This window comes from Lonchura striata, chromosome 8, assembly GCF_046129695.1.
Source record: "Lonchura striata isolate bLonStr1 chromosome 8, bLonStr1.mat, whole genome shotgun sequence".
NCBI classification, from domain to species: Eukaryota; Metazoa; Chordata; class Aves; order Passeriformes; family Estrildidae; genus Lonchura; species Lonchura striata.
Genome location: NC_134610.1, coordinates 36,493,523 through 36,521,118, shown reverse-complemented (window position 1 = coordinate 36,521,118; position 27,596 = coordinate 36,493,523). Strand labels below are relative to the sequence as shown.

The 27,596-nt window shown below is 43.5% G+C and overlaps 1 protein-coding gene across 7 annotated transcripts; it reads right to left on the bottom strand.

Annotated features, from left to right (window-relative positions):
* Positions 1-719: 719 nt before the first annotated feature.
* USP40 (ubiquitin specific peptidase 40) lies at positions 720-25,841 on the bottom strand. 7 transcript variants are annotated; one of them, XM_021539617.2, is made up of 32 exons: positions 25,762-25,841; positions 23,823-24,038; positions 23,527-23,594; positions 22,662-22,775; positions 21,740-21,904; positions 21,055-21,201; positions 19,396-19,539; positions 18,258-18,386; positions 17,926-18,027; positions 17,247-17,354; positions 16,393-16,714; positions 15,900-15,981; positions 14,897-15,068; positions 14,323-14,407; positions 13,630-13,700; positions 12,421-12,740; positions 11,837-11,963; positions 10,775-10,832; positions 10,427-10,480; positions 9,929-10,017; positions 9,418-9,504; positions 8,918-8,954; positions 8,384-8,448; positions 8,215-8,289; positions 7,690-7,816; positions 6,509-6,603; positions 5,246-5,364; positions 4,695-4,760; positions 4,260-4,470; positions 4,041-4,136; positions 3,218-3,312; positions 720-2,736 (listed from the first exon to the last, which is right to left on the bottom strand). In XM_021539617.2, exons 2-32 carry the CDS (start codon positions 24,019-24,021, stop codon positions 2,631-2,633), a joined length of 3,735 nt encoding a protein of 1,244 aa, XP_021395292.2. In that variant the 5' UTR covers positions 24,022-24,038; positions 25,762-25,841; the 3' UTR covers positions 720-2,630. The 7 variants fall into 7 exon arrangements, with proteins under 7 accessions (XP_021395292.2, XP_021395293.2, XP_077641327.1 ...); XM_021539618.2 differs by having other exon boundaries at positions 6,509-6,594; XM_077785201.1 differs by having other exon boundaries at positions 23,823-23,955; positions 25,762-25,813.
* Between the last annotated feature and the right edge of the window lie 1,755 nt (positions 25,842-27,596).

Here is a 27,596-nt window from a genome sequence, read left to right as displayed (position 1 = left end):
GGGCTTCACCACCCTCACAGGGAAGGATTTCTTCCCAATGGCCCTAGTAAACCTCTTGGAAATGCCATGAACTCTGCACCTGTCAGGAAGGAAAGGATGCTGAGAAAAATGTAGCAATCTTTCAGCTCAACTCTGTACCTGGAAACCCCCAGTCTCAAGGTCCAGAATCCCAGAAAGGTCTGAGCAAGCTGGGATGAGGTAGATGACCAAAACAAAACAAACAAACAAACAAACAAAACCACCCCCCCAAAAAAAAAAAACAAAACACCAACACCCTAAATATAATTTTTTTCCCAGAAATTGGCTCAGTAGTCTCTAGAAGCCAATTGCTGATTTCAGTCAAAACCTGTTGCTCAAAATAACCACTCCAAACAACTCATTAAAACTGGGATAAAAAAAATTCCAAGGCTTTTCATAAGTCTAGGGCATCAGAGTGGCATTGTGTCCTGATGGAGGAACATTCCCTGCCAACCTCAGTGCTTTCCCCACAGGGATTGGAAACATAGGACGAAAACAAAGCTGCTCCTGCACTCAGAGCCCTGAGCCAGGACCAAACCAGGAGCCTCAGGAAAAGACAACAGCCACAAGGAAAGGGGAAACCTCCCCCAGAGCTGGGAATGTTGGTTCAGGAACGTTGGAAGATGAATGCTGATTAATACTCATGTCAGAAACCAGTTTGTGCCATTCTCAACCAGTGAGACATCCACAGATAACCCAACTAGGCAGATAAAAATGACATTTAATTTTGTGAAGAACACTTGAAAAATAAAGATGAAAGCTCTTCAAGGCTTTGCAAATAACCATCAGAACCCACAGAGCCAAAGACTCCATTTTTAAAAGGTGCTTTCTCTCCCCAGCCCTGTTTTCCATTAACTCCCAATGTGGAGTGGCCCACAAGAGTTTCAAAGAAGAAAAAAAAAATTCATTTTGAGCCAACATTAGAAATAATCCAAGATTCGTTCAGTGCAGGTGCTGCTACATTACACTTGAACAAAGGCACAAAATTCCCTCTTCTAATTTTCATTTTGATTTCTCTAAACTTGGTGTTCTCAGGGAGAGACCAGAGTTATTCAAGAGAGGAAGGCTGAGCTCAGTCCAGCTCTCCAGCAGGAACCGGAGGAACTGAAGTGACAGCAAATAAATCCAATGGACTGTAACCATGTGGGAACACAAACCTTTGGAATCGGCACCTCTGACCCCTGCTGTAAACCCAGGCTCCCAAGAACACCTGATATGGAAAGAAGGTGACACAAATTAAGATGGGAAAACATCCACTGCCCTCCCCTCAGGCAGAAAATGTATCCATGAAACTGGGATTTCAGGATCCAAGTGAGTGAGGACGTTAACAGCCCCTTCTGCAGAGTATCAGCCCCAAAAAGCACAGGAGTACCTGCTGAATTCTAAAGATATGCAGAGAAATAAAAAATAATATAATTGTGTGCTTTATGGTGCTTTTCACTTCTTTTTTTTTTTTTTTAGCTGCTAGCAAAGTGTCAGATTTTATCTTTATGCTGTCTCAAATGTAGTAGTGTTAACCTATAAAAGGTACATGAAAAATCTTACATTAGCCAAAATTTGGGAAATCTGCTCAACTGGCAGCTCCTACTACATACAGAAAATAGGTCAAATACTTACTGCAACCCCCAAAAGCAAACTTGTGTTTTGTCCTGTCATAATCACAGATTTAATTCAGGATAATCAGGCTCACTTTGGAGTTAATACTTCAGAGCCTTTGACCTGGAGCCCAGCTCACTGAGCTGCTCAAAATCAGCTCAGGACACCAAGAGAAACAGGTTCTCCAATATAAGAGAGTATCAGAACAGCTGGAAAGATGAGAAATGAGGGAAATTCCTCTGAAGAGGAGCCCTGAAAATAAATGCCTTTTTCCTGAGTACAGTAAAACTCACTGAAGATCAAGCATTGGATCTGTCAATTTCTTCCAACCGTTTTCCATCTTAATGAAATTCAGGGACGACAAAAATGCCCTAGAAAATGCTAAATTAAGTTTATGGGCAACAACTGAAGCCAGAAACTTCAAAATCTAAGATTACATCCCTGTTGTTCCATATCACAAAATGTCTCCAGGTTTTACATCTTGACAGATGCTGGACTTGTTCTTTTTCAGCCCATTTCCTACACTTTGCTCAGAGATTTCCACATTGCCTTTATTCTTAAGGCTGAATGAGCAGACTTATACCTCCTACAGACTTAGGTTTAGAGATAAAGAGAGTAAAGCAAATACTGGTATCAGCAGCAACTTCAGTGACCAGAGCCAGGGAAAAATTCTAAAAAGAGATGACTATGACTGCATTAAATCTCAGTAGTGATGAAGCAGGAGGTCAGATCTGACCCAACAAAGCATTTTGGGTGGTTAAAAAAGAGTTACTGAGGGGTTATACAATATATTAATCGTTTTCCTCCTCCATAAAGTGCATTTACTCAGCCTGAGAGTAAGTACCACACTGAGAAAGGGACCTTAAAGCACTTCCCCAAGAGAGAGCAGAAGAAAATCAAGAGTTTGTGCCTCAGGGATCCTTGAAGACACTTTGGGAAAGCCCCTCTTGCTGCTGGAGCCAAGGCCCTGCAGGCCAGGTTAGTACAGGGTGGTGTGGGCAGAGCAGCTCCTGGTGCTATCTGAAAACCCCCACGTTGATGGAAAGAGCCACTTCTGGTTTGCGGGGCTTCGTGGGGAGCTTCTCGTCAGGGAAAAGGGGATCCTGGACACGCTCCTGCCGACTGGAAAACAGAAATAACCCGGTTAATGTTCAGCAGGGTGAGCCTGGCCTGAACTCTGAGTTTCAGCAAGCTGTGCAAGGCCAAGCCAGCCAAGGGTTCACTTTCCATCTCCACAGTGTGTTCCAGGAGGAAAAACCATGAGGCTCAGTGCAGGAACACTGAGAGCCAGGAGTTTGAATTATCCAAGTGCTCCCTGCAGGATTACTGGAATTGTGTGCTCTGACAGCACCCAGCTACCACTGGCCTCAAAAATTATCCAATTAGGCTGAATCATGGAATGGTTTGGATTTCAAGGGACCTTAAGAACCACCCAGTGCCACCCCCTGCCATGGGCAGGGACACCTTCCCACTATCTCAGTTGCTCCAACCCCAACCCAACCCGGCTGTGGACACTTCCAAGGATGAGGCAGCCAGAGCTGCTCTGAAAAGCAGCAAGCACTTTGCATATTTCTAAAGAAAAATGAAATTAAATGTTCACTACCTTTTCCTCTTTTCCAGAGCCAGCTGCCTTTGCTTCTCTTTCCCAATGTCGTCCCTGACGGTGCTGAAGTCCTTGGTGTCATCAAGGAGAAGGTTCTGTTATGAAAAAGGATTGGAGAGATCAAAGTCAGAAGGTCAAACTATTTCCCAGCTGTTCCTCAACTGACATGATAAATTTCCAGGTTGTTTCTTTTGTCTAGTTTTGCACTGATTAATTACAAGTTCATTAGAATTGCAATGGTTTGAGTTGGGAGGGATATTGAAGACCATCCAGTCCCACCCCCGCCATGGGCAGAGACACTTTCCACTATCCCAGGTTGCTCCAAGCCCTGTCCAACCTGGCCAGGAACACTTCCAGGGATGTATTTCTTCCAATAGGCTAAAACAACAGGACAGGACATCACATTTTTCTCCTACTGTTCTAAAGCCCAGGCAGAATGTTCTTTCCTTCTAACTAAACCTGATTGCTAGCTCAGAGCTCAATGCTGGGTAATTCCTTTTCACACCATAAAATAGAACTGTCATAGTTCAGTAACCCATAATATGTAACAGTTTGTATCTATAACGTGAATTTGAAAGGGCACTTCCTTGGATTTTACTCAGAATTTGTAAAAAAAACAAGTCAAAAATGAGGGCAAGAAAAAGGAAAAGCAGTAGCAGCAAGAAATTTCCTATCAACACAATGCAGTGTCCAAACCCACATCCCAGTACTCCCAGAAATGCAGCAGGATGAAAGGAAACTAGACAGAAATGAAGGGGACATTGCAAAGGGGACATTGCCTAAACCTGATGCTCGTGCAACAATTAAACCCAGGGAAATTTACCTTCACCCCAATGATGTCGCCATCCTTCAGGTGGTAAGGTGCTGACTGCAAACTTGCCTGCTTTTTCCGCCTTTTCCTCTTCGAGATTTGCTGTGTCTGAACAAAATCAAAGCAGAAGAGTCTGGAATTCTCCTTAAATTCAATCCCTAAGGAACTGCAGCCCAAACCAACACGTGTTCCTCTCCAACAACTGTTGGATTCTGTCACCCCAGATCTTACCCAGCTAGATAATGGCAGCCACTCAAATCTCTCAGGGAAGTATTTGGCTATTTCAATTTTATCTACAGGGAGACAATAGTGAGAAGCCACTCTCTGCCTCAGAGCCCAGGCTGTGCATTCCTTGGAGATATCCCACACCAAATCTCGGGAGCTGGAGTAGTCCCTCTCTCCTGGTATTCCCATCTGGACTCGCAGCAGCAGCTCGTGGGGGCTGGTAGCAGGATGAGAGAATGGAAATTCTTGTGAGCCATGTTTTCAGAATTCCCAGCTTTCCCCCCCTCCTGCCCTCCCTCACTTTGTTTGTGGAAAACAATTAACAACTTCCAAGGTTTTCCCACATCCTGAGAACCTTGAAGTCAAAAGCTGCTCCAGTGAAGGCTTCCCTCAAGTGCAGAGCTGTAAGAAACAAGAGAAATAAAGATCTTGAGCTCTTACCCCAAATTCTCTTCTTCTTGCAAGGGTTCTATGCAGATTTCCACACTGGCACCCAGCCTGTAGTCACTGAAAACAGAACAGAGATTGTCTACGTGGCTCTGGAGCTGGGCTAGGAGAACTGGGGGTGGTCACCTGCAGGAGAGAAAAGCTCCAAGGAGACCTCAGAGCCCCTTCCAGTGCCTGAGAAGTCTCCAGGGAAGCTGAAGAGGGACTGGAACAAAGGATGGAGGGACAGAACGAAGGGGAATGGCTTTCCCATTGCCAGAGGGCAGGGATAGATGGGATATTGGGAAAAATTCCTCCCTGTGAGGGCAGTGAGGCTCTGGCACAGAGTGCCCAGAGCAGCTGTGGCTGCCCCTGGATCCCTGGGAGTGTCCAAGGCCAGGTTGGACACTGGGGTTTGGAGCAGCCTGGGACAGTGGATGGTGTCCCTGCCCATGGCAAGGGTGGGACTGCTGATCTTTAAAATCCTTTCCAGCCCAGACTGGGCTGATCAATCTCCCACAGCCCATGCCAGATCCAGCCTGTTGCACATTGCCCAGGAAACCCACCTGAGTGTCCTCTTGTTGTCCCGTAGGAGATTCCCAGGGCGTCTGCTGTCCACTGTCCAAGCTCTGAGGAATGAGGGCAGGGGCACAACCTGCTCCTGGCAGCAGGGTAAGGTCAGAACCTGAAAAACAGAAATACAGTGTCAATAATTTAGCAGCCAGTCTCCCTGGAAAAATAGAAAACCACTGGATTAACTCTAAAAAAAGAGGGCAAGGCATTGAGATTTATTCCATACCAGCTGTTGCTTGAGGTTATGAGCAAAATACTCACTTCTCAACTTCAAAGGGAGTTGGATTTCCTTCCCTCTCAAGAATTCTCAACTCCCATTTCCAAAGTACCCAATTTCTTTTTTTAACCAAAATTTGAACAACTGGGAGGGAATGAGACTGTTGCAATCATTGTCCCAGTCTCCGGCCAAATACTGAGCTCCTCTAAGCCCTTCCCAAGGACACAACACTTCCCATGCTCAGCCAGTTCTCCTTGATCAAGCTGCAAACAGCTCTCCATAGCAGTAGCCTGGCAGAGCCCAAAACTGAAGTCATACGCAAAAAATAGGTATTGGTATGGAGCAGAATCAGGTGAGAGATCCTTCCCCATGCAGTTCAAGTAGAATAATCACTGCTTAAACCACACAGAGCCTTTTGATAGGACTGAGTTATATATTTTTGTGAGTTTGGGGTGGGTTTTGGGTTTAGTTTCTTCTTTTGGGGTGTTTTGCTTGGTTTGGTTTTTAGTGTATTAAACCCATACAAAGGTATTTTAGTTTCTGGCCAAAAAAAAATGAGCCAGACCTTCCTGGCTGACAAACCTGTGTACTCCAAAGCAATTCTTCATTCATCAGATTCCACATACAGATATTAAAAAAAAATAAAAATAAAATTAAAAAAAAAAATGCAGAAAACTAATATGGGAACAATATGGAAATGGCAAAGTGGCTTTTTAGGAGGTGCTTGTTATGTGTGTGCTTCCCATGGAGAGATTTACACTGGAATAAAGACAAAAGCTGCCAGGCAGAGCTTCAGCTGATTTGCAACAAGGCTCCATCAGGCCAGGACATGTGACAGGGAGGATAGGGACAGCAGGGACACTAAGGAAGTGTCTGAGCTACGTGCTCCAGCTGCCCCTCAGTACTTACCAGTAACCATGGCATAAACACCATGGCACAACAGACTGGAGACAGGGGAAAAGGAAATAAAAAAGAGCTGTTAATAGAGCTCGAGTCATCACAGCACTGCTGCACAGGCCAACACAGGAGAACATCTAACCTGCATCTTCAGATCTTCCAGAGAGGCCTCTCCTGCTATCTCTATCCTGCCAGCATAACAGAGATCCAAACCTGGGTGGGTAGGTTCTGCTGGAGCTTTGAAGAGGGGGGAGAGGGAGGAGGAAGAAACAAATAACAGAAGAGTAAACATGATTTGTATAGTCCTGAGAGATAAGTCACTTCATGATCACATTTCACTTAGAGAAGGAGTCTGGAGTCCACTAAGAAAACCCAGGAATCCCAGACTGGTTTGAGTTGGAAGGGACCTTAAAGGTCACCTCATTCCAACCCCCTGCCATGGCCATATCCAGCATACAAAATATATCCTGGCGATTCCAAACAGCTCCTATACAGATCCTATACTGAGAATTTCAGAACTAGGAGCAGTTATTGCCACTGATAAACAGTGTTAGTTACTAATTAAAGCTACTGCAAGCAAAGCTAAATTGCTCTTGGCTCCACTACTGGAATCAACAGGGAAAAAAGTGAAACTCAAGTTTGAGGCAGAAGGAGAAAAATGCAAAGAAAACTGCTACAAAGGGAGTAGTCCTGCCCTGCAGCACAACTCAGCACCAGAGAAATATTACTTTTATTAAAAAATGAAAAATCAATTTGTTCCCTATTTTCTAATTCTCTTATTTTCACTTCATTTTATTCTCCCTTCTCAACCCTCACTTGGTTTTGCTGCCCTGGCTGGTTTCGGATTTGACCTTCAGGAGGGCAAACAGTTTTTCAAAGACACTGCATTTAAGGTCTTTGATACTATGCAAATTTTACCCATCCTTCATTTTACAGCTTCCCAAAAAACAATGCAGCCTGAAGGGAATTCACTGTGCCTTCAGGAGTCGGGCATTTGAAGCAAATCACATCTGTGCTCATGAAGGAGATGCTTTACACTGCTGTCGCTGCCTTCAGTACAGAGACTGACAAATAAAGAGACCCTGCTACAAAATGTAGTGGTGTTTTGAGTCAATCCATTTGAGGAACATCTCTACAACAGGATTACCCAGCATTTATGTCCAAACTGCATCTGTCTCCTGAGTGGTCCTTTCACCATAACCTTGATGCAATTCATGCAGCCCTTCCTAGGTTTCAGAAGGGTTTTCAAGCTTTGGATTAAAATTTGGGTTTGACTTAAAGAGCAACCACAGATGATTCCTTTCAAAGCTTGGCCAAGCTCACCTGCTGCAGCAGACACCTGCAAAGCCTCCATCTTCCAGGTGATCCCATTCACCTGGTCTTGTGCATTCTCTCCGTGTTTCTTATGGCTTGAAGGCTTCAGCCACCAGATAGGGATTTTCAGGAAACCCTGGAACAGAAAATACCAGGTGGCTCCTCAAATGTTGTGTGCAGATAAGGTAAAATTTCACCTTTATACAGGAAGATAGAAAAGATTTGTTTAAACTAAGCTTTTGGAAAAGGCCACCCAGGGTGGAGTCACCACTCCTGGAAGCATCCAAAGAATTTGTGGATGTGGCAACTGGGGATGTGATTTAGTGGGGAACATGGTGGTGGTGCAAAAATAATGATGCTATAATTCTGAGAGACAACCTGTTCAGGGCCAGGTTGGACAGCACTTGGAGCAATCTGGGATAGTGGAAGGTGTCCCTGCCATGGCAGGGTGGCACTGGATGGGCTTTAAGGTCCCTCCCAACCCAAACCACTGTGGGATTCCAAGTCTCCAGATATTTCCCACTCTCCTTTTACCTTTTCTGGAAGCTTTCCTTCAGTTATAACCAAAGTGTCTCCTCTGCAAACATTGAGTTCCTTCAGGGTGGCATTCTGCAGGAAGAGAAAGCACAGGATCCCTGTCAGCCCACAGCTGCCATTCTCTCCAGGGAGCAAAGAACTGATGGCTTAAACAGGCTCCTCTTACTTGCTGACTTAATGCTTCCCCTGCCTCGTAGCACCAGTCAAGCCTTCTCAAATGCCAGTTGTCACCTACCAAAACCAAAAAAGACACACGCAGAAAACTAATCAGTCAATAACACCAGTGTAGGAAAATATTACAAAACTCCTAACAAGTGTCAAGAGTCCTTTTTAATTTCTTCTTTATTTTTATTTGCTTTTTAAACACAACTCTGGCTAAATGAATTATCACTTTCATCTTCCCCAGACCTTTTGCTGTATGAAAATAATCTTTTATTTGCACAGATCTCCCTTCCTCACCTATCTAATTATTTTCCCTGGTTTCAGAGAAGGAATTCTCACGTGTCAAATTATCATTTGAATATATCACAAGCTCTTTCAAATAAGAACAATATTATAAAAACTTCATGTTTAGCATTCTTTCCCCTCCTCCCATTACAATAACACAGATTACTGAAAAACTTACAAGGTTTAGGATAGGAAAACTTATCTTAAAAATAGTAAAAATTCTATAAAAAATGTAAATAACAACACAACTAACCTGATAATCCTGATTTCTCCAGCATTAAATTGAGACACTGAAAGAAGAAACACAGGATGAGAGTTGTGTCAATGCTGAGGCTAGGAAATAAATTTTTCAGCAAACTTATGTTAGAATTTTCTGACATAAAGAATGACCGATTGCTGGTCAATTCTTAGAACAGTATAATTAGATAGACAAGATGTATTTGGGCTATATATTAAACCCTTCGTGGATGAGATGGTTTTCAGGTAAAAAAATTCACCACATCAGCTGAGTCAGTAAAAAATTAAACATGCACTGTCAATTTGTTCCTTTACTTGAACAAATTCTGCCCCAGAGTTTGCAGATGCACCTTAAAAAAAAAAAAAAAAATCAAAGCTGCAAATTCAACTGGACTGGTAGCACCAGAGTTGCCTTCACTCTGTGCATGGCTCTTCCCAACTCCACTGCCTCCAGGTCTGTGCAAGGAATGTTGTTCAGGAGCTTGGGAGAAGAGCTGTGGGAGCAGCCAGTCTTACCTCTTTGACAGAGGCAGTCTCCTCCACAACTATCTCCATCTCAGGGCTGCAGTTTTGGTCACTCCCAACCATGAAGTACAGGAAGAGCTGAAAATCCAAAAGCAAACTATCACAATAAATATGGAAGTGTAAGAACAGTTCCTGTGGCAAGAATGTCATCAAAAAGCACTAAAATGGCACCAAAAACTGACACTCAAAGATAGTTGAGTTATGGCCATCAGCAGACCCTCATTAACCTGGTCTCTAGAAATGCACCACTACTCCTCCTCCCCCTGCACATCAAGGCCAGGTTGGACAGGACTTGGAGCACCCTGGGATAGCAGAAGGTGTCCCTGCCCAAGGCAAGGTGTGGAATTGGATGAGCTTTAAGATCCCTTCCAACACAAACCATTCTGGCATCCTGTGATATTTACAACTTGCACATTCCAAGGGCAATATCCCCCCTTTTTTTCCCTTTATTATCTTTAGGAAACTCCATTCACCAGGCTCCTCCCACCTGACACTGCTGTACCTGAGTGGAAGTTGGAGCTTTCCCATGGCACAGGCCAAGCAAGCTTCCCATCTTAAGTTCTGCTTCCTTGACTGTGTAATCCTCAGGCACTTCAGGAAGGACAAATAAGAACATCAATTTCATCATCCTCAGAGCAAGCTAAAACTCTTCAGTGCTCTCTGGAGAGCTTGCTCAGCCCTGACAGCAGATCTGTGAATGTCCTATGAGGAGAACAAAGGCATGGAGAGCTCCCAGAGTCCATCAGGAGCACAGGTGGATTAGGGATGCATGCAATAAAACCAAGCTGGACATTTCAGCTTAACCCCTATCTTTGTATTGGTACTGTTAATTAACTTTAAAACATGAAACTCCCCACACACACACACACACAGCTGATTCAGTTAAGCCTGGAATCAGTGGAGTTATGTGTGGGTAACTTCTCTCAGGAAAGGACAAATAGAGGCTCAAAATCTCCCCAGTGAGTTTCTTACAGAACAGTGATTCAATAAATCAGTTTACCTGGAGACAGAAGTTTCCCATTACCACTAACAGGTCTAAGGCAGCTCTTGTTTCCTGCAGCAAAAAGGGCAGGAAAAAGAGAAGTATTAAGTCATTCAAATAGGAATAAAACAGGACTTTGGCTCAGAATTTCAGACAAGTAACACCTTAAAGATTAATTACAACTGATTTATCTTAGAGGTCTCCCTCTGTGACATCAAAATGTAACGGGAGAGAGACTCCTTGAGGCTCCATCAACAGTCTCAGCTTTTTCAGTTCTTACACTGAAAGGAAAATTCTTCCACTAAACCCACTCAAAAGCCAGTAAATTGTAACATTAGCAGACTGATAAAGCAACTGAACACGTACCCAGCTCCTCCTGCAGCTGAAACTCCCGGATTGCTTTCATTTTGATATCTGACATCACCTAAAAACCAGGAATGTTAAAAGGGATATGAACACCTCCAGCCTGGAATGCCACCAATACCCCTCCCTGCTTGTTCAAGTGCCAGTGCACAAAGATAATTCTTCCCCTCTCTTTTAGCTCTGGCTACTGACACCATCTCAAACTTCCATTTACAGGATGGTCCAAAGAGAAAAGTATTTGACTGTCCCAGATTAAGAAGCAAGATGTATTCATTTGCTATCTGTGTGGCAGTTGTCTTCTGTTAAGTGGGCAGTTTTTCCTTATCTCTTCCACAACCAGTCCTCTCTCAGGGGAGACATCTGCTGATAATGTGCTATTGAATGTCACTGCATGACTGATAAGAACTGTAAAATCCCATTGTGAGATGCTCCGCCCTGAGGGAGGAGCCAAGCACTCCTACCTGGATATAATCTTGAGTTTCAGGAATACCAGCACGACTTTTCCTGCACTGGATTGGCCAGAGGAACAGCTGCCTCTTCCACTGCAGGAAGACTACACTTCTTCTACAAGATCACCACTCCAACAGAACCACATCTGACACTCCAGGAGGACTGCAGCCACAATTCCCAATTAGACTAATACCAACACCCTGTCCAACAGGGTGTCAGGTTGTATTCTGACTCTGTCAGTGTTGTTTTGGTTCACTGCATTGTTTATTTTATTTTATTTTTTATTTTCTTCCCTAATAAAGAACTGTTATTCCTGCTCCCACAGTTTTGCCTGAGAGGCCCCCCTTAATTTTAAATTTATAATTCAGAGGGAAGGGGTCTACATTTTTCCATTTCAGGGGAAGCTCCTGCCTCCCTTAGCAGACACCTGTGCTTCCAAACCAAGACATTGACACTAAAACACTGCACTGGTTTAAGCTACCTGCAAATACCCCAGGGATTCTAACTCTGAGCTCAACACTAATTTCAGCAGGGAAAAGCTTCATCCCTGAGGCTACATCGAATGAGCTGGGCCAAGTGCAGTGGCCAGGCTGTTCAGGAAAGCAGAGTCCTTACTGTTTCAATAGTGGCAGTGATTTTAACGTGTTTCGCCTCCTCTTCCACCCCACAGAAATTTTTCACTTGGAGCCAGCTGATGTCATAGGTGAAAGCAGTCAAATTCCCACTTGCCACGTTGACAAAGCTGTGGGAATCAGCAGTGCAAAGACAGAGACAGGAAAACTAAACACTGGCAGGGTTACATCACTCACCACCACAGCCTCCAAATAAACTGATGGTGCCAAAGTTGTTTATAGTGATGGCATCTCACAGAGCAGAGGCCTCAGGGAGCACAGAGTGTCATGAGACCACAAATTTGCCCGTGGCAACTTTGGATTCACCGAATATGATTGTTCACACCAGGTTTATTCCCATTTACAAGTGCAAATCAAAGGTTGTGACTGGTGCTGCATTTTGAGGGCAAGAAAAATCTAATAGCTAATAAATAACTGGTTTCCAAAACTTAAGATGAAAGTACTTGTATTTGTAAGCTTAAAGTGATAATTAATTACAAGAATATCTGTTGTTAGTATAATTTGAACTAAAAGGTTTTGCCAAAACTGCTTTTTTTGTTTAATTACAATCATAATCAAAAACGTTACCTCTGGTCATGGCTGTCTAAGATCAGCACAGAGCACCCGTCCCTGAGCCCAACACTTTGGATTGTTTCCTTCATGTCCTCCTCATGGAAAACTTGCCAGTTCTTGGCTTCTGTGTCTGCTCCTGAGCCGTTCCTGAGGATGATGCCCCCGGCCGGAGCCAGGGCAGAGTGCAGCTGCCCCAGGCTGGTGCTGCAGGGGAACACGTGCTGCACCTCGCTGAAGTGCTGCCCCTTGCCACCTTCGTTGTGCTCGGCCAAGCGAAGCACGTTGAGCACCACGGGCTCATGTTCAGGGCCTGTCAGCACTTTTGTGCCTCCAACCTGAGGGAAAGCAGGAAAGAATGCCAGCTTTATGGGGAGCTGATCCAGAAAATACTGCAGAGACTGGGCAGGGAGAAAACTGAGATCAAAGTGGACACTCTCCCCTCACAGACAAACTTCCTTCGACCAAATTTGCACTGAACAAAACCAGAGTAATCCACAGGTGATGGGAAGAGAGAGAAGAATGTTATCCAGAGGAGCTGTGGCTACCCCTGCATCCCTGCAAGTGTCCAAGGTCAGGCTGGACAGGGCTTGAAGCAACCTCGGACAGTGGAAGGTGTCCCTGTCCATGGCAGGGGGTGGAATGAGATCCTTAAGTCCCTTCCCAAACCATTCCATGGTAAGCAACTGGGAAACCAGTGGACACTTGGCAAAAAAAAAAAAAAAAAAAAAAAAAAAAAAGACACAGGAATTTAACCCCTCAGGACATTAAAGAATTGCCCAAATGTGACTGAACATTGTGACTTTACATTTTAAAAGCTTGATCTTCCTGATATTCAACCTAAATTCAACCTAAACTCCTTGCTGAAGAAAATTTAATGACACAAAAGCTGCAATAGAAAAAATTATAACAAAAATAAAACCAAGATGAAACAGGCTCCCTCACTATATGTTTGGGTGGTTTTGTTTAGTTTGGAGTATTTTTTTTTTTTCAGAAATCCAATATAAAATGGATACTTTTACAATAAAAATAATTTACAAGTAGTATTTTATTCCACTAGAGAGACAGAATAGAATGCTGCGCTTCACAACCACTTCCAGGTTAAGCAGAAGCCTCAATATTAAAAGGAAGGTGGAAAACTACAAAAGCAGCACAGTATTTCTAGTAGACCTTGCAAAGTCTTATCTCTTCAGAGCTGACAAGGAAGGAAGTGCTTAGTTCCTTTACCTCTTTTCCATTCCAGACAAAGATGTCTGCTCCATCAGCCAGCCCAATGCCATCCAGGGTCAGCTCATCTCCTAAAAAACAGGAGCAAATCATCAAGTTCTTGCTCCTCACAAGACATACAAACAGGGTCAGCAAGTTTTTAAAAGTCGCTACACTTAAAGAACTGTACAAGCATGGGGAGGAATACTTAAGAGTAGCTCTGAGTGTCCATTTTCAAGTCAACACCATGCAGAGCTGGTTTATGTTCTGGTTCAACATTGATTTTCTGAAGCTGACCACAGAGAACATAAGATTTAAAAGTTACTGAATAAGTTGTTAAAGACTAACACTTAGAACTGCCTAACAAAGCAAAGCTGGAGACAAAAATGACAATTTGAAAACCTGAAGTACCCTTAATAAATTAATGAACTCTTTATATGAGCATTTCCCTCTACAAAATTCCTACTTCAGCTAAAGTCTAGCCAACATTTTCCTTTGATGTCACCCTGGCTCCTTCTCTTCTCTCCTCCACCTAATAGGCCAGTCCTATGAAAGCAAACATCCACAGGCAAATCAAGGGCAAGACACAGACTGATACATTCTTGTCAGCAAATGTGCTTAGCTTGCTTAAGATCTGCATTTCACAACAAAGATTTCACAGCCAAGTCTCAAAATACAGCAATAACATGGAAGTCTGGCATGCAGTGCTCTTACCATCAAGCACCTGGTACAGATGTAATCCTGCTGGCAAAGGCTTGGCCATGCTGAGAACCATGTCCCCTTCCCAAGACTCCAACACCTAGTTGGGAAAAATAACCAGAACAATTATCACTGTAAAATAACAGTGAGCAGTAACTCATAGCACTCACAATAATTAGAATCTGCTGAAAGCTGCCACAGCCTGGCTCCCAAGCTCACTTGGTGCCACTTAACTGGTGACTCCTTGAAAGGACAAAGAAAACTCTGCCACAAAATGAAATATTAAGAATAAGCCTGGAATTCTGCAGAGTCAAACCATGGCCAGACACATGATACCCAAATATCATTAATTAGCTCATGTGAACTTTAAAGTCGCCATAGTTAAAATTCCAGCAATTTCATGGCTTCAAGAACAGACCCCACACCACTCTTTCCTCTTAGTAAACTCCTATTAAATTTTTAGCCTCCCAAACTCCATTTACTGTTGAAAATTTCGCCTTGACACAAAGATTGCCACATAAATATATTTGTAAAGGTTGCAGTGGCTCAAGAAAAAATGAAGTTTGAGTTGATTTGATAGAGCAGGTACCTGTAACACTGCCTGACGAAGGTCTCCCAGTGTCTTCCTTCTGTCAATAGTCAAATCCACTACACTCTCTTTGCAAGAAAGTGAAGGATGCAAAGCCCCATTGTGGAACTTGTAGCAGGAGCTCAGGTGGAGATGTAAATCAATGCCATTGTTTGCCGAGTCACATTCAGCTCTTTTTGAGAACAACACAACAAAGTGGTGAATTTAACACCAAACAGATATTTCTGTGCAGCTGTCCTGGAACTGATCCCCTCAGGGCTAAATCCCCTGTCACATCCCCTCCTCCTTTATACCTGTCCCTAGCTGTAGCAGCAAATCTTTAAAAAACATAAAGGAGTGGAATTCACTCAGAAACAGAATCCTAGGATAGTTTGGGTGGGGAAGGACTTAAAGCTCATCCAGTCCCACCCCTGCCATAGGTAGGGACACCTGCCCCTACCCCAGGCTGCTCCAAGCCCCATCCAAGTGGCCTTGGACACTTCCAGGAATGGGGCAGCCACAGACTTGTGTGAAATATCCCATGAACTGTCACTCTTGTGTCTGTATTTTGATATCTTAACTGTGATTCAGGTGTACCAGCACCTGTGTCCCTCAACACAAGGGAAAGTTTTGTCCAACCCGAATACCACAACTAACTCTTAAGGCAGAGCATATCATTTATCTGTAAATTCAATGTTAACCAAGTCCTTCCCCCTTCCCCCGGTGCAGAATTCCCTCTATAAACACAATTAAGATATTACATTCCACCCTCTTCCCATAACTGCAGTGATTTTCACCAGAAAATGGTACAATTTGAAACTGTGTGTTTCTCTTGAAATTCTGTAGGCTGTCTACTAACAGGGAAGACAGGGAACCAGCAGAATATGGATATAAAAATGATATTCAATTAACCTCTGACATAGAAATTCCTTGAGCAGAGTCAGAACTGAAATGGTTTAATCTTTTTCAATCCCTTGGGAGCTCTGCAGGTAAAAGCTGTTTGAGTACAGTGACACCAATATACCTCTTTTTTTGCAGCTCTGTATTAGCAGCATTCATTTCATTCAGCAGGTGCTCAGGAATTTGGTACCTTGGATTTCCACATGCTGCAACAAAAAATATAGGCTTAAAATGTGGTTTGGAAAACAAGAAAAGTTATCAAGAGGAGACATTACAGTACAATAATCACTGAAAACTCAACTGCATGATGATATAAAGAACAAACGCTTTTACTCCTTCCAATCAATCTTTCTTTAAGGGAAATTAACACATAAGCGCGATTAGCAACAACTTGTTTTTGATGCTCTGCCATTATTTATGGAGCACACTAAAAAAAAAAAATAGTCAGCTACAGACAGTCAACAGGTCACCACCTCCTTTTATCTTCATTTAACTCTTTTTTCAAATGATCATTATAAGGAAAACTGGGGAAAATAAAGCTTGGAAAGGACAAAAAAGCACTCCAGAAAAAATGTCAGCAGGAAGCCCCCCAGAATCTCCAGATGAGCTTTGTATACCTTCAGGGGGCCTCTTCAGCTGAGCTTTTCTGTAGAACAGCATGTAGGCACTCTCTTTACCCTGAAACTGCTTCTCAATATCCTTCTCCTTGATGGGCTGTACTTTGGAATCATTCAGATCAAACCAGTGGCACCCAGCAGAAGCAGCCCTTGGCCTTGGGGGGTTTTTCTCATAGTTCCACTGGACACCATTCTTCTGGGAAGGGCTTTGGAGATTTTGTCCATGAGAATCCAGCTTGAACAGGAGCTTGTGTGTTTCCTTCAGGCCGACCTTATTTCCATCAGGACTCAGCTGGAATATCTGAGGATGATTCTGCAAATACTGAAACGGAAGCAAGGACAGGATGAAGAAAGTGCCAAATTTTAAGTGGAGCAGACTTCATTAAGCTGCTCTACCTGATTGTCCTCAAAGTGAAACACAAACCCCATTTATTCAACTCTCATTTTCTGGTGTTCCCTCACCTATTTTCTCAGTTTGCCTCTGTAAAAGCCTCACATCTACATTTAAATATTTCTTGTGGAAATTGCAAGTAGCTCCCTTCAAAAAAAAACAATTATCAGTGTTCCACCTATCTATAACACAAACGATGAACTATTTTCATTAACACATCATAAAATGCAGCAACCATTTGGAAAATCGTTTTACTGGAAAAAAAAAAAATACACAAAGTCTCAGGCAGACAGTTCCTTGGGAATCTTATGTTCCCCAGCCTGCTAATTCACATGACAAACCTCTCCTTGCACATGATAATCCAAGGGTCCATATTCTCAATTATCATACTCCTGACTATTCAATAATAATATAAATGATCATAAAAGCCATCTAAAGCCAAAACTAGCAAACCTGCGATTACCTTTCGTAATGCTCCATATTGTTTTCTGTATTTCTTATTCCAGGACACCCCTTTCTTCTCCAGTAATTTCTGCCCTAATTGATCCACGGGAATTTGTTTAGCTTCTTCCTGAGAGAAATGAAAAACTAAGGTAACAAAGGCTACAAAAGTCAAGCAGTCAACACAAAGAAGCCAATTTGGAAGTGCTTTAATCATTCCTGGTTTTTAATAAGCTGCTGTAGCATCATCTGGAGCTGTGTCAGGGAGGTTTAGGTTGGATATCAGAGAAAGGTTCTTCCCTCAGAGGGTGCTGGGCACTGCCCAGGCTCCCCAGGGAATGGGCACATTTCCAAGGCTGCCAGAGCCCAAGGAACTCCCAGGACAATGGTCTCAGGAATGGACAAGCTGGGATTGGTGGGGTGTCTGTGCAGAGCCAGGAGTTGGATCAATGCTCTTTGTGAGTCCCTTCCAACTCTGGATATTCCTTTTGCATCAGCTTTGGTGAGCAACTTTAGAAATACTCCAAAAGGACCTCTGTCTGTATGAAGAGCCACTGTTAATATTAAAGCCAAGTTTTAAATGTTTCACACCAAGCTCAGAAGAGCTCTGGACCCTGAAGCCTGTCCACTCTCACAAACAGCAACCCCCTGCAAGTTCCCTAGCTCCAAAAACAAAGCAATGAACTCCTTACATACCATACCTCTGATAAAATCCCTTTTAAGACTGCCAGTGGATTTTCTGTTTCTTTGGCATTCTCAGTGTCTCTTAAATCCTTCTCTTCAATCAGGCCATCCTCTTCTTCCTGGGTAAGAAAGACACTCAAAATTACTGTGGTTTCACACACAAATAGACATGATCATGCACAGTTTAGGAGTGTGAAGGACATTCAGTTAAACTGTCCTTCTCAATGAGGCAAGACACACAAAGCCTCATTAAAATATTAAGTTTGGACCCACATTCACCCACTAGCTCCTAATACTTTTCTAAAAAGTACAACCTCTAAAGCAAGGAAGAAAAGCCTTTAGTACTTACTTGGAGTTGCCAGTTTCCTAATTCATCCACATCTCTGATATAAACATGATAGTGCCCTCCATAGCAGCCACCTTTGTGTATAATAACAGAGAAGAGCTCATACATGTACTCTGAATCATCCATTTCAGTCTTTAAAAAGAAAAACAATAATTTTAACACCAACTGAGGTCAGTCTCTCACACAAGGACAACTTTATACCTTTAGCATCACTTCAGAGATTTCTCAGTGTGCGTTTGCACATGCAGAGACTGAAATGACCTTTGAGGACTGGGGACACAAGGAAGGACTGGCACAAGCCACAGAGCAAGGCACAGGCTGATAAATCGTAAAATCTCAGAAATGGTTGGGCTGGAGGGACCTTAAAATTCATCTGAGTTCCTGCCAGGGGAAGGGACAACCTTCCACTAGCCCAGGTGGCTCCAAGTCCTGTCCAAGCTGGCCTTGGAGACTTCCAGGGATGGGGCAGCCACAGCTTCCCCGAGCAATCTGTGTCATTAAACAAACAGGATTCTGAACCATACTGGAAAATCAAAATATTTTCAATTTCAATGTTTGTTCACAACAAAGCTTATTTTCTTTAAAAGAGGAGAGAGAAAAGAAGCAACTCTTAGAAACTCTAAAACTGGGGAAGGGGAAAAAGGTTTCCTCAAATTCTAACACTGAGAAATTTCCAAAGCTTGCATTGCAACACTTCAAGAAGAAAAAATGTCTGTTCCATAAGAGTGGCTCTGTTGTGCTGTTTAAGAATCAAAATTTGTCATCAAGCCATGGCATAGCTCAGTCTATAACCAGAAACATATTTATGAATGCAGAGATTCCTGAGAAAAATTGAATAAATACAGGCTCCTAAAGCACATATAGCTTAATTTACGCATGATGCACTCAGAGAATAACCACACAAAAATAAATTTTAATTTCCATTTCCAGATAATGATCTTCCTGTCAAGGAAAGGTTAGATAACTTTTGGGTAATTATTTTACCCTTACCCCTCATAGCTACAAGATAGCTCAGTTCAGAAGTGGAGGAGGACACCAAAGTTACTCAAATACGTGACAAAATGCAAGAAAAAGATAACCTTGAGCTGTGGGTTCTCTGCTGAGTATACAGAAACTTTTAACAAACGTTAACAGTGCCCACCTGCTCACAGAAAGGCCTCAGGTTGATTTGGATGGGGAATGTGTAGCAGCTCGTTTCCTTGTACCTCTCACACTTCTCAAAGTCAAAGTTGAACCTCAGGAGGGAAATGGTGAGGAAGGGAGGCAGCTTGCGTAGCTTAGCAGACTGAGAAGGGATTTAAAAAACACTTTAAGCAGAGACTCAGAACAAAACTGTGCTTCCACCTTGCTGTAGTCAAATCCCTTTCCACCAAAGCTTTGTTACCACCAGAGACAAAATCAGTGCCCTCATTTTTGAAATTACTTCACTAATTCTCAATTTCCCTTCCAACTACTCAACCTAAAAGTGACCCAGATCATCTCCCCCTGTTGAGCCCCACATCCTCCTTGACTGGTGATCACCAGTCCCAAACTTGATCCTGCCACAAATAAAGGACATTGGTGAAATTCCAGCCAGTAATGGCATTTCCATAGCCCATGGGCTCTGTGCAGGCAGTCACAGAACAGCCAGGAGGTAAAGTCTCCCTCATTTCTACAGGGGAGCACACTTCAGGCAGGAAAGCCAGGATAATCCATTTTAATGATCCCAGATTAATCCAGATCCAACCACTAGATGGGTGAGCCCATCAAGAACCTTCATGAGAAGTAAAACCAACCATCTTGTACCACCTGTGACAGGTGTAAGTTCCATGGCCACATTTCTGAGCCTTTCCAATGTCTCCCTTCTCCTCTCCACTGGCAGAGCCATAACAGAACACATACAGGGTTTAAGAAATCCCCTGAATTAGGAATTCCATTTGCATCCACAACCTGGCAACCCCCAGCTCTGTGATTTCCTACCAAAATTCAGAGTTCCCACTCTCCTCCTACATGGATGAGCACTTGTGAGAGGCAGACAACTTAGCCCTGTACTGCTTTGAACCCAGCCCAGTTAAACTCCAGCCAACCCTTGCAACAAGACATGTGAGGCACTGCTGAAAGCTCCTGAACTCCCAAGTCACTGATTAACCTGGCCTGACCTACGCTTCCCTTTGAACGACTCCCGCCACATCCAGAGGGCTGCAGAGTTTGGATTTCACCCATCCTGCAGGAGACCAAGGAGCTCTGCTGCTGTGACAAGGGCAGAGGGCAAAAACAGCCTGAGTCTGCTTCCCCCCACAAAAACAGAGCAACAGCCACCCATTGCTCTTCTCTCTCATTTGGGCTCTCCAGAAGTGAGTTTCCATGATTTCTCGCATTGCATATTTTTATTTTGTGGTCTAACTTATCTTTTAGCCAATCCTCCAGAATGCACAGAGCAAGGTGCAGCAGAGGTGTTTTGAATGTGTCAATACTCTCCAAATTATACCACACTCCTCCATGTTAGGGACAAAAACTGCAATAACATTCGGGACATGAGCCACAGGAGATTTTCTTGACATCCCTGCTGAGGTTTCATAGAACACCAGGATGGTTTGGGTTGGAAGGGACCTTAAAGCCCATCCAGTGCCACCTACTGCTGTGGGCAGAGACAGGTTCCACTATCCCAGGGTGCTCCAAACCCAGCCTTGGACACTTCCAGGGATCCAGGGCCAGCCACAGCTTCTCTGGCACCCTGTGCCAGGGCCTCCCCAACCTCACAAGGAAGAATTTTTTCCTAACATCCCAACTAACCCTACATCATCCCACCCCAAGGTATTACCTTCGAAGCTTCAACCAGTTTATCACAGGCTCCACATCGATACAAGTTGTCATTCTCAAAGTATTCTTCCTCCACGTACATGTTCCACAGGGCCTCTTCCAAGCCAGCCACACCTTTCACTGCCACTGTGAGGTCTAAGAAATCTTCCTGTGCAGAAAGAACAAGAAAAAAAGAGGTGCTGAGGGGTGCAAGTTTATGGTGATTAGAAAGATACCCATCCTGTTCATCACAGTGATGGGCAAAAATACCTCACACAGTCACAGAAATTTATTTTTAAAAACTGATTTTTTTAAATTACAAAGAGCATAAAATTAAATTACAAAGAGCATAAAATTAAAATTAAATTACAAAGAAATTTAATTACAAAAATTACAAAAATAAATTTAATTACAAAATTAAATTACAAAGAGCATAAAAGACTGTCAAGGTATGTTTTGCTGTTACCTCACTGCACTCTGTGATAACTACATCTATTAAAGGCAGGGTTTGTGAACTCAGAAGACGCAAAACATTTGGGTTTTTTACCTCTCTTAGAAAATGCAGCCCAAGACCTGAAGTCCAACACTCACTACCTGGATTCAACACGGCACTCAACAAGGATGACGTTATTTTTTGGACTTTAGAAACAATAACATTAAAAGTCAACAGCCTGAAGTAAATCCCAATGGAAGATCCCTAGCTTTACCTGTCTCTCACTGACGTTCTTGCACTCCTTACAGACGATCTGGTTGACAACAATGCCATGGTACAGGCGGTTGATGAGGTCATGGCCTGATGTCCCCACCAGAGAAGTCTCCAGAGCACTGAAGAGGATCCTGTTCAATTCCTGCACATCATGCTGCCTCATCTCCTGCAAGGAGGGAAACCCAAACAGGATGGAATGAAACACTGCTGCACTTGGCTTGTGGCTTAAAAATAGCATACCAAGTGTTCTAGAGTCTCAATGACTACTCATATATTTACTCCTTGAGTACTAAAGTACATCTATTATTGTTAATTAGGTTATGCTACAACCTAAGACACTTTCACTTGGGTAGAATCACAGAATTGGTTTGGGTTGGAAGGACCTTAAGGATCATTTTGTTCCACCCCTACCATGGGCAGGGACACCTTCCACTGGCCCAGGCTGCTCCCAGCCCCAGTGTCCAACCTGGCCTTGGGCACTGCCAGGGATCCAGGGGCAGCCACAGATGCTCTGGTCACTGTGTGCCAGGGCCTGCCCACCCTCCCAGGGAACAATTCCTTCCCAATATTCCATTTACACCTGCTCTCTGTCAATTTGAAGCCATTCCCTAGATTTAGATTAATCTCTGACTGACACGGTTCAACTTGGGTAAGAACCTAACAATCTGAGCCTGTTGGAAAAACACTCCTGTAAAGACAAAGGAAAAGCAACTGGAATTGTATCTAAGAGAACAACCATCTTCTGTTCCTCCCTGTAAACAACTGCCATGGACTCCACATGGAGATCCAACAAGATACACCAAGAGCTGACCCAATTCAATGTCATCTCTGCAGCCTGAAAGATTTTAAGGTATTTCCTAAGTGTCAGACTTGCAGAACCCATCTGTATCCAGGGAGAAGTGTGTGGGGATGGCAACTGGCACCTCGTGGCCGCTCCAGCCGAAGCTCTCGGTGAGGTCTGTGGTGGATGCAGCCTGCTGGTCCAGGAGCAGGAGCTGAGCAAACAAGCGCTGCAGCTGCAGCGGGATGATCCGAACCTGGCAGCACCAGCAAGGGAACAGAGCCAGCACATCAGACACAGCCTTCACAGCAGCCATTCCAGCAGAAACAGAGGCTACTTACCACAAAGCCGGGGATAAACTACCCCGTTAGTAACATGCATTCCTCAGTTCACACCAAGCAGCCGGACTTGGTTCACAAAAATCTACAGTGCCTCACCTTACACAGCCAAGTGGAACGGTTTGGGTTGGGAAGGACCTCAAAGTCCATTCCATTCCACACCTGCTATGGGCAGGGATACCTCCCACCATCCCAGGCTGCTCAAAGCCCCAAAGTCCAGCTTGGCCTTGGACACTTCCAGGGATCCAGGGGCAACCACAGCTGCTCTGGGATTTCCATCCCAGCCCCTCCCCACCCTCCCAGGGAACAATTCCTTCCCAATATCCCACCCATCCCTGCCCTCTGGAAGTGGAAGCCATTCCCTGTGTCCTGTCCCTCCATGCCTTGTCCCCAGTCCCTCTCCAGCTCTCCCAAAGGGCTTGGTGGTGGGGTGGAATGAGGTGGGAGGGAGAACACCTCAGCAGAAACAGACTCCATATCTGATTTCTGAAGTAAAACCTTAAGGCAATGAAAGCTTAGAATGGTGTGAAAAATCCAGTATCAGCCAGACCAAACTGCCTCTCAGTATCAAATTTAGATTTTCACTCATTTTCTTAAGTTTCACATGAACTGCAGCCATATTCCTCCAAATCAGCATTGGACAATGATGAACAGGAAAATTCCCAACACCTTTGCATCTGGTTTCCTGGTGTCATCCAGAGTGCCAAGTTCTTCAGGTCCCAGGGAGAACAAAGCCTCTGCAATTGGTAAAAAATTATTACTTAAAAAGACAACATCCCCTCTTTAAAAATTTAATGTCTTTTAATGTCAAACACTATGATTTTATTCTGCAATAATTTATTTAAAGTGAACTGTGCTCCAAAATCACCTGAGTTCACTATGTTTCTTAAATAAATAACCAGGAGGGCAAGTCTCACTAAAATAGCAATCCCAACATTATTTTAAGAAGGTTTTGAGCATCTCACCTCTAAATTCAGGCGTGAAAAGCAGAGTCTGCAGAAGGGAATTGAGGTAGCAGGTCCCACCCTGATTTTTGATTCCACTGAGGTTGGTGAAATCCCTGGGAGCTGGAGGCTCAGACACTCTGGGCTTTGATTTCTTCCCTTTCCCATAATGATTGTTGGAAATAAAGGAAAAATCCTCTTCAAATAAGTCCCCAAACATTGTGAAGGCAGAAGAGTCTTTTAAAAAGATACAATAAGTATTTACTATAAAAAATGCAGTTGAACCCATTGGTCTCAAATCCTCCAAGATAAACCTGGAAGCCTGGACAGACGAATTTGTTTGGGGCTTTTTTTCCACCTTATTCTGATCATTCTAAATATAAACCCATGTAAAAGTGTAAATTAATGTAACAAAACCAGGGTGAATTAAAAGCATTTCTGTTACCACAGGTCTGAGCAGTCTTTTCACCAGAATCAAGCCCACCACAATTCCATTTTGCACAAAGCTGTTATTTATTCCTACAAGTGAACTATCCCCTACCTTGGATTATCCTTATCCACCTCCTCCAAATCCCTGGCACTCCTTCATCAGAGACATTAAAGCAGAAAAATTTTAAAGTTTCACCTTCCTAATGAACATAAATAGCAAATAAATCACTTTGCATCAGCTTTTCTTTCTCTGAATGCAACTCTTGACTGCCTTAAAATCTCTGTAAAGGCCCTCTTCCCAGGCTGCTGGATGGAATTCCTGGGCTTGGCACTCAATCCAAGCTGCCTTCCAACCCTCATTCCTGTTTCCAGTCAGGCCTGTTGTGCTTTAGATTCTTCTTCTCGTTGAATCTCCTCCCAGCAGCTCCTGAGTGGATGGTTTGTCCCAAAAAAGAGCCATATCCAGGAGACACCACCCACCCACTACTCTGGAGAGGCACTTGAGTGCCAAATCCTCCCTCGCTCCTTATTTCTGGATCCTCCTTCCCTTAAAAACCACACAAGAATAGCAGCTGGAAGGGATTCTGGATGGCCCAGGGACAGCTCAGAGCACAGGGCCTAAGGCTGGAGTGAATCCATGGCAGGAGAAACAAAAATCCTGGAATAAATCCATGGCAAGAGAGCCCAAAACCTCTTTAATAAATGCATGACAGGAGAACACAAAATTCTCTAATACTTCCATGAGAAGAGATCCACAAATCCCTCTAATAAACCACAACTCTCCAATGAGATTCCCAAACCCCTCTAATAAATCCATGACAGGAAATCTCCAAAACCCCTTAAGGTATAGATGACAAACGATCCCAAACCTCTGTAATAAATCCACAGCAGGAGCTCCCAAACCCCTCTAATAAACCTAAGAGAGCAGAGCCCAAACCCTTTCAAAAAACCCATGGCAGGAGATTCCAAACCCTTCTAATAAAGCCCTAAGATTCCCAAAGCCCTCTACCATGATGACAGAGGTTCCCAAAACCCTCTAATAAACTCATGGCAGAAGTTCCCAAATCCCTGTAACAAACCCATGACAGGAGATCCCAAACCCCTCTAATAAATCTGTGATAGGAGATACCAAACCCTTTTAATAAACTCATGACAGGAGAGGCCAAACCCCTCTAATAAATCTGTGACAGGAGGTCCCGAACCCTTTTAAAAAACCCATGACAGGAGATCCCACACCGCTCTAATAAATCTGTGACGGGAGATACCAAACCCTTTTAAAAAACCCATGACAAGTGATCCCACATCCCTCTAATAAGCCCATGGCAGAAGATGCCAAAACGCTCTAATAACCCATGACACGAGATCCCAAACCTCTCTAATAAATCTGTGAGAGGAGATACCAAACCCTTTTAAATAAACCCAGGACAGGAGATCCCAAATCCCACTAATAAACCCATGGCAAGAGATTCCAAGCCCCTCTAACAAGCCCGTGCCAGGAGCCCCTCAAAGCCCCCCACAGCCCCCCACTCACCGCGCCCAGCCCGGCCCTACAGCCACGGGCCAGCGGCCGCCGCCATCTTTGTTGTGTGGCGCCGCGCAAAGCCCGCCGGGACCGGCGGCCCGCGGTGAGGGCGGGGCCGCGCGGGGCAGGCTGGGAGTTGTAGTTTCACCACCGTGAGGACAGAGGGTGTCATGGCGCTCTGTGTCAAACCCATCCCTGGATGCGTTCCAGTGTGGATATTCTCAGTTCAGTTAGGGTGAAAAATGCATATTTATGATTGGCTTTTCTCAAATGTTACAATGAATACTATATGTGTGATGTTAGAAAGTTATGCTGTATTAATTCTCTTACGTATTGTGTTAAGTGTCGTTTTAGGTTACAACATAATGTTAAAATAGAGACTGTGTATATGGGGGAATTTTTTTTTTTTTTTTTTAGGAATGAGATACTCACTTCGAGGAACACCTAAATGTTCTAAAGGAAAGGAATCTATGGCTTCTTATCAGAAGAAGCTAATTTCTTCAGGCCTTGCTCAGACTCAAAGACGCCAGGGGATTAAAGAAACAGTTGATATACAACATACAGAGCTTCTTGTTTAGAATAGAATGTATGCATAGCCATGAAGGATGCACGAATATGCAACAAGTGTATTGGTTTAAGGGTGATTCTTTTGTTCACAAGTCATGCTTTTCGTGACTGAGTGTCTGAGAGCATGCGGACATCCATAATTCTTTGCTTTTTATTGTCTTGTAATTGTCCTAACTCTAAACTTTATTACTCTAATTGTATTATTATTTTTATAACCATTTTATTGTTATTAAACTTTTAAAATTTTAAAAACCAAGTGATTGGCATTTTTCACAGTCAGAGAGAAAAAGATTTCCGCCAGGCTAAACCTGGGAAAAGTCCGATAGGAATGTAAACAATCTGTTAACTTGTTTTCCATTCATTTTTTTTATAGATATGTTCTACCACCCTGACTTAAGCCCAGCGTACCAACCAAGGTGAAATGTTTTTACTTTAAGACCACTGGAATGAATGTTCACGATGTTCTCTATAAAAGAGAGAAGTGCTTTTGAATAAAGCTCATTTGCCTTCTGAAATCATACGAGTCATCCTGCCCATCTCTGGCTCAGCTGTGTCATTCCAGGACACACTCGATGAGGGCTTGGAGTGACCCTGGACAGGGGGTGACCCCCATGGCAGGGGATGCAGCGGGATGAGCTTTAAAGTCCCTTCCAACACAAACCGTCCTGGCATTCTACAAAAACTCTTTCAAACAGTTGGTTTCTGTCATGGATTTATTACAGGGATTTGGGATATCCTGCCATGGTTTTATTGGAAAGGTTTTGGGATCTCCTGATGTGGATTTATTAGAGAGATTTGGGGCTCTCTTTTCATGGGTTTATTAGAGGGATTTGGTGATCTCTTTCTGGATTTGAGGTTCTATTTTCATGGATATATTAGGTGGGATTTGGATCTCCTGCCATGGGTTTATTAAAGGATTTTGGGATCTCCATTCATGATTTATTACAGGGGTTTGGGGATCACCTTTCATGGATTTATTAGAGGGGCTTGGGGATCTATTGCCATGAATTAATTAGAGGGATTTGGGATCTCCTTTTATAAATTTATTATAGCAGTTTTGGCATCTCTGTCTGGATGAATTAGAGGGATTGGGCATCTCCTGCCATGGATTTATTACAGGAGCTTGGAGATCTCTGTTCATGGATTTATAAGAGGTAGTTTGGGATCTCCAGTCATGGATTTATTCCAGCCTTGGCCGGTGTGTTGTAGCTTCTCTAATAATTCCCTCCTGAGTATTCCCTAATAATTCCTGAGCCTGGGATGGCCCAGCCTGCACC